Raw genomic sequence first — 18,092 nt, forward strand, 5'->3', positions numbered from 1 at the left:
CCGATGACTGATTCTCTCTCTGGCCATGCAGTGGATCCTAAGCGTTGATCACGTCAGTCTGCAGGTTGCTGGGCGCCCCAGTACTCACTTTCTCAGACACATTAGTTGCTCGTATACCAAGGGTCCAGCCTCTTTCTCCTTCCCGCCTGCACTCTTGGGCTTAGAGTCGGCCACTTAGGAAGCAAGGCTCTCTGTCTTCTCTCTCTGGCCTTTCTTATTTGGGGGGACAATGTCAGGGACCAAACCCAGGTCACCCCCACAGTGTATGCACTTGCTCTAGTCCCACACCTAGTCCGGCCCTTTTACCCCTCTTATTTGGGGCCTAATTTTGGCTTGTTCTTAGAGGTGCTTGAGGGATTCATTAGAATGCCGGGGGTTGAACTTCTATGCACACTGTGCTATCGCTCCAGGCTCCCCATTTCCCCCTATTAGTGGGCACCAGTTCTCAAAGCGTTCAGACCAGCCTGAGGGCCGCCAGTGGGCCCTGACTAGCTTCCTCTTCAGGGAAGGCCCCTGGTCCTGCTTTTTGGATGCAGATGAGTCTGTAGCACACTCATCTCCACACTGGACAGCTGTGGTGGGCACAGAACTTCTTACACATCTCTCCCATCTCCTACCCCTACCCCACTGCCCCATCAGGAGGACTAGTCTATAGGCTGGGGAGGGCTGGTGGGACCTGAACACCAAGAATGACTGCTCACACTCAACCCTTTCAACCCTGCCAGCCGGCTTTGGGGGCTCCCATGCAAGGCAGTTTTGCATGTGGCAACAGCCAGTTGCCAAGAGCCGATGGTTGTGGAAGCGAAATTAAGAAACAGCGAAGCAAACGGACTCAGAAGACTGGGGAGAAGGCAGCGCCCCGCTCCAAAAGAAGAAAAAAGGAGGAGGAGGAGAAGCAGGCCATGTACGCGGGCATGGGCGGATTCTCCCACCTGAAACAGGTGAGTGGTGGGCCCAGAAAGAAATCTGCTGTGCCTCCCAGCCCAGCCTTGTTTGGGAGACCAGGATAGAAGTCAACCCAGGGGGCCTCTTTGCAAGGTACCTGAGAATGCAGGATGTAGGCGACTAAAAGGTGGCAACCACGGCTGGTCAGTCCAGTCCGTGCCCAGGATGCCTTGGTCAGCTTCACTGCTCTGGGACTGCCTTTCCTCCAAGTGTCCTGGCTTGCCTGTGCGGGGTGGGCTGTGTCCTTGCCGGATGCTTGAAGCGTGCAGGACTCCAGCCTCTCCATCCATAACCCTCTGTACTGTCCGGCGGTATGGGATACTCATTGCGTGGAGCTGGGAAGATGAGAGGGCCCGTCAACTGATAGTCAGATCACTATTTCTTAGGGGCTGGCGCCTGTTGATCTAGGCAGTGGATCCAGGCATATGTATGCCTTATCAGGATTTTTTTCTTTTTGGTTTTTTGGGCCACACCTGGTGGCACTCCTGGCTCTGTGCTCAGAAATTCTGTGCTCAGAAATTCCTCCAGGCAGGCTCAGGGACCATATGGGATGTTGGGGATCGAACCCGGGCTGGCTGCGTGCAAGGCAAACGCCCTCTCTGCTGTGCTATCGCTAGAGGGTCACATACAAATGGGAACAAAGCTAAAAGAGTGGGAGCAAAACTCTGGGTGTTTGCCTGTTTCTCGAGTTTTTAAATCTCCCTTTTTCTCCGGCACGGTGCGCTGGGTACCGAGGAGAGTGTAGAAACGCTGTTTTGCGTGTCCCGGACGCAACTCTGAAATGTGCCTTTCAATAGCAGCTCTCTCTGCTCCCTCTCCTGGAGCCAGTCATTGGAGTCAACTTTGCGCACTTTCTTCCCTACGGCAGTGGCCGATTCAGTAGTGGGAATCGGCTCCTGGGCGCCTTTGGCAGCGCTGCCCTGGAAGGCGCATCCGACTACTACTCCCAGCTCATCTACAAGGTACGTTCCTGCCTCCCTTGCTCCCCTGGCTGCCTGGGCAGTGGGTGGAACCTTGTTTTCCTGTTTCTTCCCCCAACTTGCGGAAGCTTGAGCTCAGCGAAAGGTTAAATTTGACTGGATGACACATTTCCTAACATGAAATACTGAGATTTTTGTCTAGTTAAACAATATGCCTCAAAGAAACATCCATTAAAAAGGTCTGTGATGGAGGACATTTATTTCCATACAATTTTTTTTATTAATTCTTCCAAGGAGTAGGAAGAATGAAAATGTATCTAGGAATTAAGCCCAGAAAATGGAGACAAAAGGCTGAAAAAATAAAGCAGAATTTTATCTCATAAGATGTTTATTTTTTTAAAAGATCATCTCATTAGACTTACTTTATCTAACATAAAATTCCGGTAGTTTTCTTGAGAGCTTATCATCTTATTAAAATTCTTTCTGGGTGCTCTGCTTTGTGGGGAGGACTTTCCTGGCCCCTGTACATGCCTCTATCCAGAGTGGGCTACTTTGACTAGTTCCATGAATGTTGGTTCTCACATCTAGGAAGTGAACTGCGCTTAAAAATTCTCTCTGAAGTGACTCTTTTGCCTTGCACGCAGCTGACCCTGGTTTGATCCTCGGCATCTTATCTGGTCCCCTGAACCCACCAGGAGTGATCCCTGTATGCAGAGCCAGGAGTAAACCCTGAGCACTGTCATGTATGGCCTGAAACCAAAATTAAAAAAAAAAAAACAAACAGTGATGTTTTAACTGGGCCTCTTAGTGCCTCCTGGAGCCTTGCTCCCAGGTGCTAGTCACTCACAGAACTAAGTTGTAGCAAGGTGGTGGCATGGTTGCTCAGTAGCCTATAATTAAACGTTTTTTGATCTCCTGCAGCAGAATAATTTAAGTAATCCTCCAACACCCCCTGCCTCTCTTCCTCCTACACCACCTCCTATGGCTTGTCAGAAGATGGCAAATGGTTTTGCAACTACTGAAGAGCTTACTGGAAAAGCTGGAGTGTTCGTGAACCACGAAGGTACGCAGGTGCCCCCCTTACTGCCATCAGCCGTGGGTGGGTTCACGTCGAGTCCTTGCCCCACCCGGGTTCACAGTATGCCTCTCTGTGTTTGTGTTTTTGCTCCCCTAGTTACCAAAAACCTTGGACCTAAACCCTTTCCGCTGCTGTTCAGACCCCATGAAGACCTGTTAGCCAGGGCCATTGCCCAGGGCCCAAAGACGGTGGATGTCCCAGCGTCACTGCCTACGCCGCCTCATAACGCTCAGGAGGAGCTCAGGTGTGTTCAGCTCCCTTTTCTTCAGATGCCGCCCAGTGAGTCCCTTTCCTCCCCTCATGTGCTGGCAGCAGAGGGTAGGCTGTGGTAGCCACATTCTTGAGGGGTACCAGAAGTGATCCCTGAACTCATGGCCAGGAATCAGCTCAACAACAAATACCATTCTTGAGTACGGAAGCTTCTGTAGGTTCTGGCGGTATTGCTCCAACCATAACCCTCCACCCATGGAGGAGGGCTGTGTTCCTTCCTCAGTGCACATATTCTGCATGCTCTGTGGCAGTGCCAAGGATTGGCCCCTTGCAGCTTCTTGCTAGAGAGATGGCTCTGCAGCTTTGAGCCCAGTCCCAGGACCCGTAGTTACTCCATCTTTCAAAGGGAGAGCACTTGCTTTGCACACAGTAAGCTTGGGTTCATTCCCTGGCATCCCATAGCCATCCCTGAGCTCACCAGGCGTGATCCCTTGAGCACAGAGCCAGAAGTAATGCCACCATCACCACCAAAAAATGTGTGTGTCTCTTTTTTGGGGAATTGGGGTTGGACATACCCAGCACTATTAAGGGTTTATTCCTGGATCTGCACTCATGGATCACTCTTGGTATCTCTTTAAGAATGTGGACACCACAACCCACCCTCTACTGTCCTGGTGGGGCTCAGGAGACCGTATGGGGTGCTAAAGATTGAACTTGGGTTAGCCACCTGTGAGGCAAGCACCCTTCCCACTGTACTATTTCTCGTGCCCCAAAATGTGTCTCTTCTTCTATTTACATGTAGTTTTGTGTCTGGGAATTATATATGACACAGTGGATGGAGGGCTGGACCCCTTGCTTTGAGGGTAGGGTAGTTACTGATCTGGTGAACCCCAGCACAACATTGTTCCCTCAAGACTTGAACACCACCAGGTGGAGCCTAACAGTTTAAGAAACAATATTAAGGGAATAAAAATCCCTTGAATCATCATCTTAAGCATTTTTAACTTCTATGACATTCTTTATTTGATTTTTTGGGGTCACACCTGGTGGTAACCTCCTGGCTCTGCGCTCAGAAACCACTTCATATGGGATGAATCAACTGCATCAAGGCAAACGCCCTACTGCTATGCTATCTCTTAGGCCCTCTACGACATTCTTACTAATTAAGTTGTGTTTTAAAATTTCTCTGTTGAGGGGCTGGAGTGATAGCGCAGTGGTAGGGCATTTGCATTGCACACGGCCGACCCAGGACAGACCTGGGTTCGATCTCTGCCATCCCATTTGGTTCCCCGAGCCAAGAGCAATTTCTGAGCGCATAGCCAGGAGTAACCTTTGAGCGTCACAGGGTGTGTCCCAAAAACAAACAAATGAACAAAAATAAAATTTTTCTATAGGGGTCAGAGCGATAGCACAGCAGTGGGGCATTTGCCTTGCATGCTGCTGACCAGGGATTGACCCAAGTTCGATTCCCAGCATCTCATAAGGTCCCTGAGCTTGCCAGAAGCAATTTCTGAGTTCAGAACCAAGAGTAATTCCTGAGTACAGCCAGGTGTGGCCCAACTACCCCCCCCCCCCCATTTCTCTAAGATGTATGCAGTTCAATAGATGCACATGAGTAGACATCAAAGCACTGGTATTCCTCTCCATGCCAAATGTTTCAGTGGCATCAGAATTCAGGGCTCAAGACACTTGCGTTGTCTGCAGCTGGTTTGATTCCCAGCACCACATATGTTTCCTTGAAAAGCACCAGGAGTGATCCCTAAGGGGGTGGCATCAACACTCCCCCCTCCCCCAGAAAAAAAGAAAGAAAAAGTGTTAGTTATTGGGTTTATTGGTATTCACTGCAGTCACAGATGCAGGATTCTCCCATGGATAACCTGCCAGTCTCCTAATGGGGTATGGGGGCTCCTTTGTATCTTTAGGGCCCCATTAGGTGGCCAGGACCTGGGTTTTCTGAGTTTAGACAGCTAGTAAGATCTAGAAGGCGTCCTTACTGTCATTTATTGTCATTATTACTGTTGTCCTCTCTCCTTTAGAAAGCTGGTAACCACCTGTTTTTTTTTTTTTTTTTTTTTTTGGAGGAGGCTGCTTTGATCTTGGGGGTGGGTGTTTTGATTTGGGGGCTACCTCCCATGGCGCTCAGGTCTTGCTCCTGGCTTTGACTGGGGATCGAACCCAGGTCGCTCCATCTGCCAGGCAAGCATGCTCTCTACCTCCGTGCTTCTTTTCTGGGATGGAGGGTGGTGGGTGCATATGTTCAGGAGCTCTCCCTGCCTCTTTCTTAAGCACCTTACAGGGCTGGGGCTCAAATTTGGCCAGCTGTATACGGGGCCCCTTCATCTCACCTCACACTGGCTCTCCATCCCCAAACTGTTAACACCCACTTCCTACCACCCACTTGTTCTGTTCCTGAGCAGAGCTTGGCTCCTCACCCGAGTTCCCGCTTTGGGCCACCTCAGGCTTCTGTCACCTCTGTGGAAAATGAAGGCCTGTCCCATGCCCTCCTTGGAGCAGCCTCTCCTGACACCTGGCTGTGCCTCATCCCAGCCTAGCCTGTGTGCATCCAACCTATCTGTGGGGCTGACGCTGTGTCTCAACTCTCATCCAGGCTTCAGGATCAGGGTGGAGACAGTCCTGACAGCTTCGTCCCCTCCTCCTCCCCTGAAAGCGTCGTGGGCGTGCAGCTGAGCCGCTACCCCGACTTGTCTCTGGTCAAAGAGGAGCCCCTGGAGCCGGCGCCATCCCCCATCATCCCCCTGCTTCCCAGCAGAGGTAGGTTGTGCCTGCCCAGGCCTCGGGTGCTCCTGAGCTTGACACCAGACCTCCAGCTCAGAAGCCCTCTTTCCTGCTTCCATCCACGGCAGGTTGGGAGCCAAGAAGGAGTGACATCAAAGCTGAGCCCGGCTCCTTCTTTTTCACGCCGCCACTCGGTGCATCCCCAAACGGGCCCAGGTCGGGTCTCATTTCTGTAGCAATCACTCTGCATCCTGCAGCTGCTGAGGTAAGGGGACCGTGTCCATACACCTGTGGGGCAGGGAGTGGAGGCTGCAGGAGCCCTGGCCAGCAAGGAGTGATGCCAGACCCTTGGCATCTCAGTGGCAAGTGGGTGGGGACATCTCATCACAGTGCCATCATCACGATACCAGCGGGGATGTGCTGGAGTTCTGGAAACAATCCAGGCTCTGTGCCCGAGGCTCACTGCCTGTGGTACTGGGAACCCTGGGTTGTGCCAGAGATGAGATGGGAGTTGGCTAGGCAGGCTAGGCACTTAGGCCCTGACTATTTTCCACTGTAAATGAGTATTCAGTGGAGCTTCCTTTAAGGCAAGGCCAAAAGGGAAAAATAAAGTTGGAGCTGACGTGACGCTTTTGATGCTCTTGGCAGGACTGTTGAGGGGTTGGGGCACAGTGGTCTGCATGGAAAGCATCTGGGGTCCATTCCTGACACCACAAAACATTAACTATTGTTGTAAAAACAGGTTTTTATTTAGAAATCCAGAGGGGAGGGAATGAGTGAGAGGAGAAGAGAGAAAGATAGATATTGAGATTCTCCAAGGTGGAGAGTTAGCCCGAAGGTCACATCTGGGGAGGGGTGCTGCGGCTTGGGGGAGGACACGTCCCCCTGTTCCCCTGTGGGGAGAGTGTGTGTCTCCCTGTGTCTATGTCCACCTGCGTGCAGACACCAGGTGTGCATTCTTTCAAAGAAAAGTAGCTCTATGTCAAGAAGGTTCTGAAAAAGATAATGAGGTAATGAGAAAGAAAAAAACATCAACAGCTCAAGAGTGGGTTGGAGGCCTGGGAAATGCCCAGAGGGCTGGACAGGGCTCTGCCTGCCGGAAGCCAAGATTCAGTCTCTACGCTGTAGCATAAAGAGAGACAGAGTGGGAAAGAGACAAACAGATTTGAGTGAGAGCATGTACTCAGCAGCTCAGGTTTTATTTCACGCAATTCTTAGGGGGACTGAGCTGAGAGTCCACAGCGAAGCTGTGGGCACCGCCTGGCCAGGTCTGTTGCTGTCATGGGTCAGGAATGCACTGGGCTCACTCTCTTTCCCCAAGCGGCCCTCACCCCTGACAGCATCCCTGGAAGCCCGGCCTGGACATGCGGCTGGGAAGCTCCTTCCAGAGACACATTCAGCTCTACCCGCCTGCGCACGCTGGGTTCCCTGTGATAACATTGATTGTGAATTTCTTTTTTTGTTGTTTTGTTTTTGTTTTTGTTTTGTTTTGTTTTTTTTGGGGGGGGGTGGAGGGTCATGCCTTATGACGCTCAGGGGTTACTCCTGGCTTTGCCCTCAAAATTGCTCCTGGCTTGGGGGACTGTGAATTTCTGCCGGGCTCGTTGCCGCCTCCTAGCCTCGTAACTCCACTTGTGCTTTTTCGTTCTAGAACATTAGCAGTGTTGTGGCTGCATTTTCTGACCTCCTCCATGTCCGAATCCCTACCAGCTATGAGGTTAGTACTGCTCCAGATGTTCCATCCATGGGTTTGGTCAGTACCCAGCGAGTAAACCCAGGTATGGAGTATCGACAGCATTTATTTCTTCGTGGGCCTCCACCAGGATCTGCACACCCTCCCCGATTAGCCAGCCCTTACCGGCTGAAGCAGCCAAGTGTCTCATTTCCTCCAACAAACAACGGTGAGCTGGTTTCCCTTCTAACCTGCCTTCACTCTGGGCCCCTATGTTAAGCTTATTTGCTTCCAACCCTGCGTGTCTTTTTATTGACTGAATTTGTTTTACTCATCGGTTGTTCTCAATGATGAACTCACAGTTGGGGCTCTGTCTTTGAGTTGAGGGTCTGAGCATGGGACCAGCCTCAGATGCACTGCCCCCCCCCCCTGCACTGCCCCTTGCCCCCCATCTGGCTTCTCTGCGTCCTCCAAAGATAGTTTCTGCACTTTCCTCTCCTTCCCCTTCTCCTCTGCTTTCTGACCTCCTTGCTCTGCTCTGACTCCTTTGACCCTGCTCCTACTCCCCATTCCATCTTCCCTGCCCTCTCTCTCTCCTCCTCTCTCTCCTCCCCCTGCTTCTCTCCTGGGAGCCAGAAGAGTCTTTGTTATCCTGGAATTCTCCTGGGGGTTTGCTCTGAGTCAGCCCCCTTCTCAGTTCTGTATCCTGGGGTTTTGGTCTGGCCTGGGCCCTTTGTTCCTACCTTCTTTGACTTCCCAAAGACATGTCTCCTGCCTATGTGCCTCTTCATTCTTCCTAACATGTTCCTGAGCTCCTCAGCCCATGAGGAAAGCGCTCTTCTCCACCTAGTACTTGGCTCTCAGAAAGTGCTTTCTCCCCATACACACTAACCAGTTGTGGCCTGGGGTGCTTTCCCCATGTGGGTCATTTCCCAGCTTAGCCATGTAGATTCATGCCCCCCCTCCCCCCCTTTCGTGTATGCCTGTATGGTAGATGTTGGGAGTCCTGGCTTCTCAGATTAGCCTTTAATTGTTAGAGAGAACCCAGGTAAGCAAGGTGGGTGCTGCTGTCATGCATTTATGCACCGGGTCTCTTGTGCCCAGAACATCTCACATCACTGGTGCAGTTATACCGCTAACACCAGCATTTGCCTTTAGGTCTCTCTGCCTACCAAGATGCAAAATCCAGTGTCGCTGAGAGCACGGCCCCCCGCCCACAATGGTGCTGCCACTGCAGAGTGGTCGTTCTCGGAAGTGGGGTGCGCAAATCTCCCCGAGACCTGGCCTTCGCGAGCAAGGTGCTGTGCATCCCTCTGTTCCCCATTCATGTGCTAGGGGTGTGTCTGTGCAGCGCAGTGGGACTCTCGTTCCAGAAAGGGTAAAAGGGCTAGGGAGCTGCAGCTGTGAGCCAGGTACAAGCTCTGGACCAACTCTAGGGAGATCTGACTCAGTAGGCATCTCTCTGTGCCTCAGTGACCAAGTTCTAAACCCAGGCACTGGCTTAATTAAAAACAAACAAACAACAACAACAACAACAACAAAAACAGGGTCAGAGCAATAGCACAATAGCAATAGCAATAGCAATAGGTAAGGCATTTGCCTTGTAGGCAGCTCATACAAGTGGGTTTGCTACCCAGCAGCCCATATGGCCCCTTAGCCTGCCTGCAATGATTTCTGAGCACAGAACCAGGAGTAACCCCTGAGCACTGCTGGGTGTGGCCAAAACTAAACCAAAACATGCAAACAAGCCAGTTGTTGATCACCCCCCCTCGGAAAGGTTTCTCCAACACATTTTCACTCTGCCTTGCAGGACTCTCGAGAAAGTGCCAGCCGGGTAGAGAAGGACATTGTGTTTTGCAGTAATAACTGCTTTCTACTGTATTCATCAACCACACAAGCAAAAAACTCAGATAGCAAGGTATGTGCAGACGGCCTGTTTACCCTAGCCAGAAAGATGCAAGGCCTCTGGCCTTGGTCTGAGCATATCCTTGCCTTGTGGGGTCCGGGTGCATGGAAAGGGGCCCGTGGACTTATTTGGGCTTATTTAGGTTCTGTTCTGTCCTGCCGGAGGAAGGGAAGTTAGGAAAATTTTGTCTCATCGGGACTGCTGGTCTGGGCAGTGCTGAGCCACCTCGGAGGAAATAGAGCTGGGGGTCAAATGGGCGAGAGCTGGAGAACAGTCCAGAGCTTCTGTTGGCCATGGCTGTCTGTATTGGTCTAGCTGATCAGTACTGATGGACTGGGGTGAATAGGGCATTAGCATCGGAGCATGGAGTCCCCTCGGTTTTGTTCCTGTTCCTGTCCTTCACCACAAAACACTAGAGACTTTCCCTTTCTACTCCCTCTGTACTCCTGGCCTGGACATGCAGGCACATAAACATGCATACACACACACACACACACACACACACACACACACACACACACAAACATGCATACACACACACACACACACACACACACACACACACACACACACACACACACACACACACACACACACACACGTACGTGTTAGGGCACATATCCTGGCAGGACTATATCCTGGGAATCAGTCCCGGGATTGCCCCGCCCTGTCTTATCCCCTGAGCACTTCGGGAACTTGTTCTTTGGACTCACTGCTCTATTTCCCTGTGGTTTCTGTGCAGGAAAGTGGCGCCCTGCTCCCACTGTCACCTCTGCGGGAGGCTCCGTCCAGAACCTTCCACCAGTACAGCAACAATACCTCAGCCTTGGATGTGCACTGCCTGCCCCAGCTCCAGGGCAGCACTTCACCCCGGGCCTCGCCACCTCTCCCATTTCCACCCGCCCTGGAGGCTGCCGCAGTGCAGGCCAAGCCCGATGAGCTGAAGGTGACGGTGAAACTGAAGCCCCGGCTGCGGACCCTGCCAGGCTTCGAGGACTGCCGGCCCCTTAGCAAGAAGTGGCGGGGCATGAAGTGGAAGAAGTGGAGCGTTCACATTGTCCTCCCGAAGGGTGCGTACAAGGCACCGGCCGAGGAGGAGATTGATGAAGTCCTCACCGAGCTGGGCACCTCCCTGCGCCCTGACCCGGCACCCCGGGACTACCGCAAGTGCTGCTTTTGCCACGAGGAGGGCGACGGACTTACCGATGGGCCCGCCAGGTTGCTCAACCTCGACCTGGACCTCTGGGTGCACCTCAACTGTGCTCTGTGGTCCACTGAGGTGTACGAGACGCAGGCCGGGGCCCTCATCAACGTGGAGCTGGCGCTGCGCCGAGGCCTGCAGATGAAGTGCGTCTTCTGCCACAGGACAGGTGCCACCAGTGGCTGCCACCGCTTCCGCTGTGCCAACACCTACCACTTCACGTGCGCCCTCAAAGCACCTTGCATGTTCTTCAAGGACAAGACCATGCTGTGCCCAGCGCACAAGCCCAAGGGCGTGCACGAGCAGGAGCTGAGCTGCTTTGCCGTGTTCCGGCGCGTGTTTGTGCAGCGCGACGAGGTGCGGCAGGTGGCCAGCATCGTGCAGCGCGGCGAGCGTGAGCATACTTTCCGTGTGGGCAGCCTCATCTTCCACACCATCGGGCAGCTGCTGCCCCAGCACATGGCCGCCTTCCACTCGCCCAAGGCGCTCTTCCCCGTGGGCTACGAGGCCAGCCGCCTGTACTGGAGCACCCGGCATGCACACCGGCGCTGCCGCTACCTCTGCTCCATTGGGGACCAGGATGGTCGCCCTGTCTTTATCATCCGCGTGGTGGAGCAAGGCCATGACGACCTGGTGCTGAGTGACTCCTCGCCCAAAGGTGCAGCCCTGCCTCTCCCCGGTGCCCCTTTCTCTCCCATGGGCTCACTTAGAAATAATGCCCACCTAAATCTTGTTTCACAAGCAGTGCTCAGTATGTTTGCATTGGTTTTGTGTGGGGCCACCCTGCACTGCTCAGGGCTTCTTCCTGGCTTTATGCTCAGGGGTCTGTCCTGGCAGAGTTCAAGGGACCCTAGGAGGTGCCTGGATAGAACCTGGGTTGACCATGTGCAAGACCAGCTCTTTTTCTGTTGTGCCATGGCCCCAGCCCTGCCATTGTCATTTCCGTCTGAGAGCATAAGACCATGTGTTTGGCTCTTGCTGGTTGGATCTGTTCCAGGCCTGGAGCGAGAGTACAAGGAGGCCAAGCAGGGCCGGTCTCAGCCTTGGCACCACCTATGGTACTTCAGGCCTGCTTGAGTGAACTTCCACCTGGGAAGACTGAGTGGTCCATTTTTGGTGTTTTGGTCTTGGTAGGAGTGGAATTCCCATAGGGCTGCTCAGAAGTTTGGAGTGTATTCCTGGTTCAGCGGCCTGTGTGGGTCCAGCAGTTTTGGGGAGTCACAGAGCCATACCTGTTGGGTGGGGGATGGAGTGGAAGTGTCTGAACCTTGTACAGGCAGATAGTCCCCACACCTTGGCCTCACCCTTCTATGGGATATGCCGTGTTTAAGGCCTCTTTAGCTCAGAACAAGTTGCTAACAAACATTTTGGGGGATCCAGCTGATGCCATAGAGGTAAAGCACTCACAGGGCATACAGCAGTGGGTTTGGAGACCCAGCATCATAGACGGTCCCCAATCCCACTGGGTCTGACCCCGAGACCCCTCCCCTTCCAGGAGTCTGGGACAAGATTCTGGAACCCGTGGCAAGTGTGCGGAAGCAGTCGGACATGCTGCAGCTCTTCCCGGCCTACCTCAGGGGGGAAGACCTGTTTGGACTCACCGTCTCTGCTGTGGCCCGCATCGCTGAATCAGTGAGTGCCAGCCAGGGGCGCAGCTCTGGCCTTGGGATGGGTGGATCATGCCGGCCTGGTGTGATGTGATGTGATGACAGGTGTATTGACGGGCACAGGCTTGAAGAGGACTCACGGCCAGCGGCATCTTTTAAAAATAGGAACTATTTGGGGCTAGAGCTGTAGCACAGCAAGGAGGGCGTTTGCCTTGCACATGGCAAGCCCAGGTTCGATCCCTGGCATCCTATAAACCCCCCTGAGGAGCCGGAGAGATAGCATGGAGGTAAGGCATTTGCCTTTCATGCAGAAAGTCATCGGTTCGAATCCCGGCATCCCACATGGTCCCCCGTGCCTGCGAGGAGCAATTTCTGAGCATGGAGCCAGGAGTAAACCCTGAGCACTGCCGGGCGTGACCCAAAAACCACACAAAAAAAACAAAAACCTGAGCCTGCCAGTAGTGATTTCTGAATGCAGAGCCAGGAGGAACCCCTGAGCACCACCAGGTGTATGTGGCCCCAGAACAAAACAAAATTAGGAAGAAAAGGAATAAAAAGCAACCCCCAGGACGGACGGTAGTTTGAATGCCAGCATCCCATATGGTCCCCCGAGCCTGCCAGGAGTGACTTCTGAGCGCATTGCCAGGAATAACCACTTAGTGCTGCCGGGTACGACCCAAAACCCCAAACCCCAAATCCCACCCCCCACCCCCCCAAAAAAAGCAACCCGAAGGAATTATTTCTGACTCTTCTTCACTTCTGGCTGCACCAGGTTATGCCGGTGCGCACAGGCCTATTGCGTGACCAGGCCCTAACCCCGCACAGGCACTTTGTTAGTGAATGCAAGATTCAGCCTCACATGGGGTCAGAAGTAAACATGGGGGTTATTAAAACTGTCCAGAAGCAAGCATGTGACTGGGCATTGACAGGTGCTGATGTATTCATGTAGTACACACATGTGGCAGGTGGTACACACACTGAGGAGAATCACACACACAACACACACACACACTTAGGAGAAAGGGGCCACACAGAGACCTCTGAGGGGTCTTCTCCAATTGGAGCAGTGGCTAGTGCTGCTCTGTTGGTCTGTTGCCACTGCTCCTAGAATGTTCCCAGGGTTCTCCGACCAGGCTGGTGGGCTCAGTGCCAGAGACACAGTGATGCTTGTCCTCGGGGGTGGAGAGCCACCCCAGGTGTGTTTGGGCATCTCCGGGAACTCACCTCGGCCTGTGTGTGTGTCAGGGCTGAGCTAGGAAGCTCTGAGCCCCTGATCATGTTAGAATGAACCGTGTTAACATAGTTGGCATGAGAAACATGGGGGTCTTTGTTGTGCTTTGCTGGGATGAAACCCAGGTCCCTCACACATGCCAGGTATGTGTTGTGCCCTGAGCTCTATATCCTGACACACACTGTAACTGCAAGGAGACACACACACACACACACACACACACACACACACACACACACACACACACACACACACACACACACACACATACACACACAGGCCCCTCATACATGCCAGGTATGTGTTGTGCCCTGAGCTCTATATCCTGACACACACTGTAACTGCAAGGACGGACACACGGACACACACACACGCGCGAACTTGTGGCTCATTGGAATCACCTGTCCTTTAGTGAATAAGCAAAAATCACACACACACACAAACAGAGTAACTGCAAGGGGAACACAAACTGTGTCTCGTTGGAATCACCTGTCCTGTATAAGCAAAATCACACACACACACACACACACACACACACACACACACACACACACACACTAACTGCAAGGGGAATCCGCGGGGCCCCGTCGCGACACTGCCCTGTGGGGAGATTCTCATCTGCTCTGCACTTTCCAGCTGCCAGGTGTCGAGGCGTGTGAGAACTACACCTTCCGCTATGGCCGGAACCCCCTCATGGAGCTCCCCCTCGCTGTGAACCCCACGGGTTGTGCCCGCTCGGAGCCCAAAATGAGTGCCCATGTCAAGAGGTTCGTGTTAAGGTATTTTGTCTCACTTCGCCTAGTCGGCCCAGGGCTTCTGGTGGCTGAGCGCCCCTCTGTCTCATCTCTGCTGCCCACCCGCACCCTCAGCCCCAGCCGCCCAGAGAGGTCTGCTCAGAGAGGTCTTCAGTTGTGGTTTTTGTCTCTCCCATTGCACGCGGCCGCCTGCAGGCCTCACACCCTGAATAGCACCAGCGCCTCCAAGTCCTTCCAGAGCACAGTCACTGGCGAGCTGAATGCGCCCTACAGCAAGCAGTTCGTGCACTCCAAGTCCTCACAGTACCGCAAGATGAAGACAGAGTGGAAGTCCAACGTGTACCTGGCCCGCTCGCGTATCCAGGTGGGCCACTAAGCTGGCTGGGAGGCCCCCTTGGTGCCAGGCACATGGAATGTGGGGAGACCGGAAAACCTTCGAGATGAAGCCATCTGTGGGCTCAGCCCAGAGTGCAGCAGAGAACATGGGACGACTCAGGCTTTAGGCCCAGGCCTTTTTGGCTCTCCGGGGATGGTCCCATAATCTCAGGCCCGCTCTGCTTGTGAGTCTGTCCAATCCCCGGTGGTGTTCCCCGCCCCGTGTCCCATGAACTCCACCGCTGGGGGAGACACAGACGTGAGTAGCTTAGATGGAGCTTTGGTTCTTTGCGCACCTTGCTGTTGCCTCCTGGCAAGTGACGGCAGCTCTGGGTTTGCATTCATAGTTGGGGCCTGATGGCAGTGCTGAGACCACACCAGGGCTCCCCATGTACTTTCTGCTCCAGATCCAAGCTTCCGTCCCAGCCCCTACTGACTAGACTGTTTCAGCATAAACCAGCAGAAGGGGTTTCTGTCACATTGGCTCTGGAGAGCTCCTAGCTAGTGTCTGATTTGTTTCTGGTTTCCATGTTCAACAAAGATGGTTTAACTGGCTGGGTTGCACCATGAGTGACTCCTGTGTCACGATGTCTGTGGTCCTTGCCTGACCCGTGTCTACCCCAAACTCTACCCAAGAGCCCTGTGTTTCCTCAGGAGCTGACTCATTGAGCCACTTTTTATGACTATGCACAGGTCTGCTCTGCCAGGACTCCTGGTGGTGATTGATGAGGAATGTACTGGGGTCTCCGGAAAAGCATGTGAACCGGAATGAGGGTGCTCAGTGGGGTCAAGAACCATAACAACAGGCACGACCCCTGCTGAATTTTGCTCATTTCTATACCCAGCATGTGTGTAGGCTGCCCACAGCTCTTGGCATAGCAAAGGGAATAGGTTTGTATGCAGCTTCTTGAGAATCAGGACAAGGAATTGTCCCTTTTCCCATTTCACGGGGTTTCCAGAAGTTACAGCCCAGACAGAATCCTGTTTATACTAGCTCTCAGTGATCAGCCTTTCCTATTCCATTCATCATGCTTATTTAACTATTTGCATATATTTGTAGTTACGTATTTAAACATTTTATTTATTTATTTATTTATTTATTTATTTATTTATTTATTTATTTATTTATTTATTTATTTATTTATTTTTGGTTTTTGGGCCACACCCAGCGGTGCTCAGGGGTTACTTCTGGCTCTCTGCTCAGAAATAGCTCCTGGCAGGCATGGGGGACCCTATGGGACACAGGGATTCGAACCAACCACCTTTGGTCCTAGATCGGCTGCTTGCGAGGCAAACGCCACTGTACTATCTCTCCAGACCCATGTATTTAAACATTTTAAATGTTTTAAGTTGGGGTCCTTCTTTGGGAGACTGGAGAGATGATCCAGTGGTTAGGGCATGTCCTTTGTACCAGCTAACCCAGGCTCTATCCCTGACATCCCCAATGGTCCCTAAGCCCTGCCAGCAGCACAGAGCCAGGAGCCATCCCTCACAGCAGAAGCTAAATAAGTAATTTTAAGTATTAGATTCCTTCTAGAAGTTATTGGAATGTCTGTGGGGTTGCTAGATAAGAGACAAGATGGGGCAGCCTGTCAGAGCTCCTGGCCAGTGGTGTGTGGGGAAGCAATGGAGGCCGGGAGACATAGGGGTGGAACCGGGTGTGCATCCCAGGGCTGCAGACAGCGAAGACACCCATACTTCTCCTCCTGCAGGGCCTGGGCCTCTATGCAGCCCGGGACATTGAGAAGCACACGATGGTTATCGAGTACATCGGGACCATCATCCGCAACGAGGTGGCCAACCGGAAGGAGAAACTCTACGAATCTCAGGCAAGTGCCTTGTCCCTTACAGTTCCTGAGAGGCCAAGTGCTGGGCTTCAGGGATATGGGGGTCAGGGACTCCGGGGTGGGGAGGGTCAAGCAAGGCCCAGGGGGTGGGGATCAGGGCTCTCGGGATAAGGAGTCAGGATGGAGGTTTAGGGCTGCAGAGATTCATGTCAAGGCCCCATGGCTGGGGTCATGGCGCCAGGAATGGGAGTAAGGAAGGAGATCAGGGCATTGGGGATGGGGGGCGCTAGGCATGGGGGCAGGTCCTTCCCTCCCCTGGGCCTCAGCAGTGCTACCTGACCCTGACCTGTGACCCTGGCATCTCTTCCAGAACCGGGGTGTGTACATGTTCCGCATGGATAATGACCATGTGATTGACGCCACTCTCACGGGTGGGCCTGCCAGGTGAGTGGGTACAGCCAGATCAGTGGTGCCAGCGCCCTTGGGTGTTAGGCAGGGAGTGGCTGGCAGGTCTCCATGCACACACACCCCCTGCAGCATATGCCATGGTGCTTTCCAGGTACATCAACCATTCATGCGCCCCGAACTGTGTCGCAGAGGTGGTAACTTTTGAAAGAGGCCACAAGATCATCATCAGCTCCAACCGGCGGATCCAGAAAGGCGAGGAGGTGAGTGGCATCGGATGGCTTCTCCTTGTGCCCCAGCGCTCACTAAGCTGCTGAGGGGCCCGGGCAGGGCAGTGTGAGCTCCCGCCCGGGGTGGGGTGGGGGGCTGGTGGCTTGCAAACGGTGGGGTGGAGGGGTGCCTCTGCAACCGAGTCACTTCTGACCAGACATTCCGACCTTGGTGGCCCCCTGTTCACAGGCAGTTGGGTACATTCATTCTTGCTCTCCCCAGCGCTGAATCCCAAACTGTACCTGTCCTGGTCTGAACGGTGTTTCTACCAGTGTCACTGCACATTTGGTTGTGGCCTGTTATTTGGGGAGGGGCACACCTAGCGAGCTCAGGAGTACTCCTGGCTCTGTGCTCAGAAAGCATTCCTGCCAGGTTTGGGGGCCATGTGGGATACTGGGGATTGAACCTGGTCGGCTGCATGCAAGGCAAACACCCTACCCACTGTGCTATCGCTTCGGCCCTCTGGTTGTGGCCTTTTGTCTGTTGTGATACTCTGGAACACACATGTCCATCTGGCGGGGCAGGACCTGGCACTGACCTCTGGGCCAGAGACTCGGATCTCGGGATTGCCACACTTCCGTTCAGTGTTTGTCCGGGGTTGACCATGAGTGGTTCTCTCTGTTGCCCCTCATGCCACCTCTACAATTCCCTCCACTTTTCATTTGTCACTTAATTGTTTGGGTTCCTTTCGTTTCGGGGAGCCACCCCTTGAGCTGCTTCAAACTCAGCATGGCAAACGTTTGATGCTGGATCCAACCTGGGCCTCCTGCCTCACTCTCCTCAGACTGGGCTTTTCTTCTTTGCATTTTTTGGGGGGCTAGACCCAGGCCCAGTCCAGGCTCGGCATGCAGAGAAGCACACTCCCCGCAGCCCTTCCTCTTCTCCGCACAGCCACTTTACCCAGGTTGATAGGGGGCAGGGCTGTAGTAAAAGTACTGTCCTACTCAGCTGAGGCTTGGGTTCAGCCCCAGACATGGAGAGACACCCCCAGAAA

At 53.3% G+C, this 18,092-nt stretch overlaps 1 protein-coding gene across 1 annotated transcript in view; it reads left to right on the top strand.

Annotated features, from left to right (window-relative positions):
• KMT2C (lysine methyltransferase 2C) overlaps positions 1-18,092 on the top strand; it is a 214,602-nt gene that overhangs the window by 194,339 nt on the left and 2,171 nt on the right. The window contains 16 exon segments of the mRNA XM_049785972.1: positions 726-941; positions 1,743-1,907; positions 2,787-2,928; positions 3,040-3,187; positions 5,762-5,925; positions 6,018-6,154; positions 7,541-7,790; positions 8,720-8,859; positions 9,372-9,479; positions 10,210-11,326; positions 12,164-12,300; positions 14,143-14,285; positions 14,457-14,625; positions 16,349-16,465; positions 16,794-16,867; positions 16,983-17,091. Coding sequence (XP_049641929.1) covers positions 726-941; positions 1,743-1,907; positions 2,787-2,928; positions 3,040-3,187; positions 5,762-5,925; positions 6,018-6,154; positions 7,541-7,790; positions 8,720-8,859; positions 9,372-9,479; positions 10,210-11,326; positions 12,164-12,300; positions 14,143-14,285; positions 14,457-14,625; positions 16,349-16,465; positions 16,794-16,867; positions 16,983-17,091 — 3,336 coding nt within the window.

This window comes from Suncus etruscus, chromosome 13, assembly GCF_024139225.1.
Source record: "Suncus etruscus isolate mSunEtr1 chromosome 13, mSunEtr1.pri.cur, whole genome shotgun sequence".
NCBI classification, from domain to species: Eukaryota; Metazoa; Chordata; class Mammalia; order Eulipotyphla; family Soricidae; genus Suncus; species Suncus etruscus.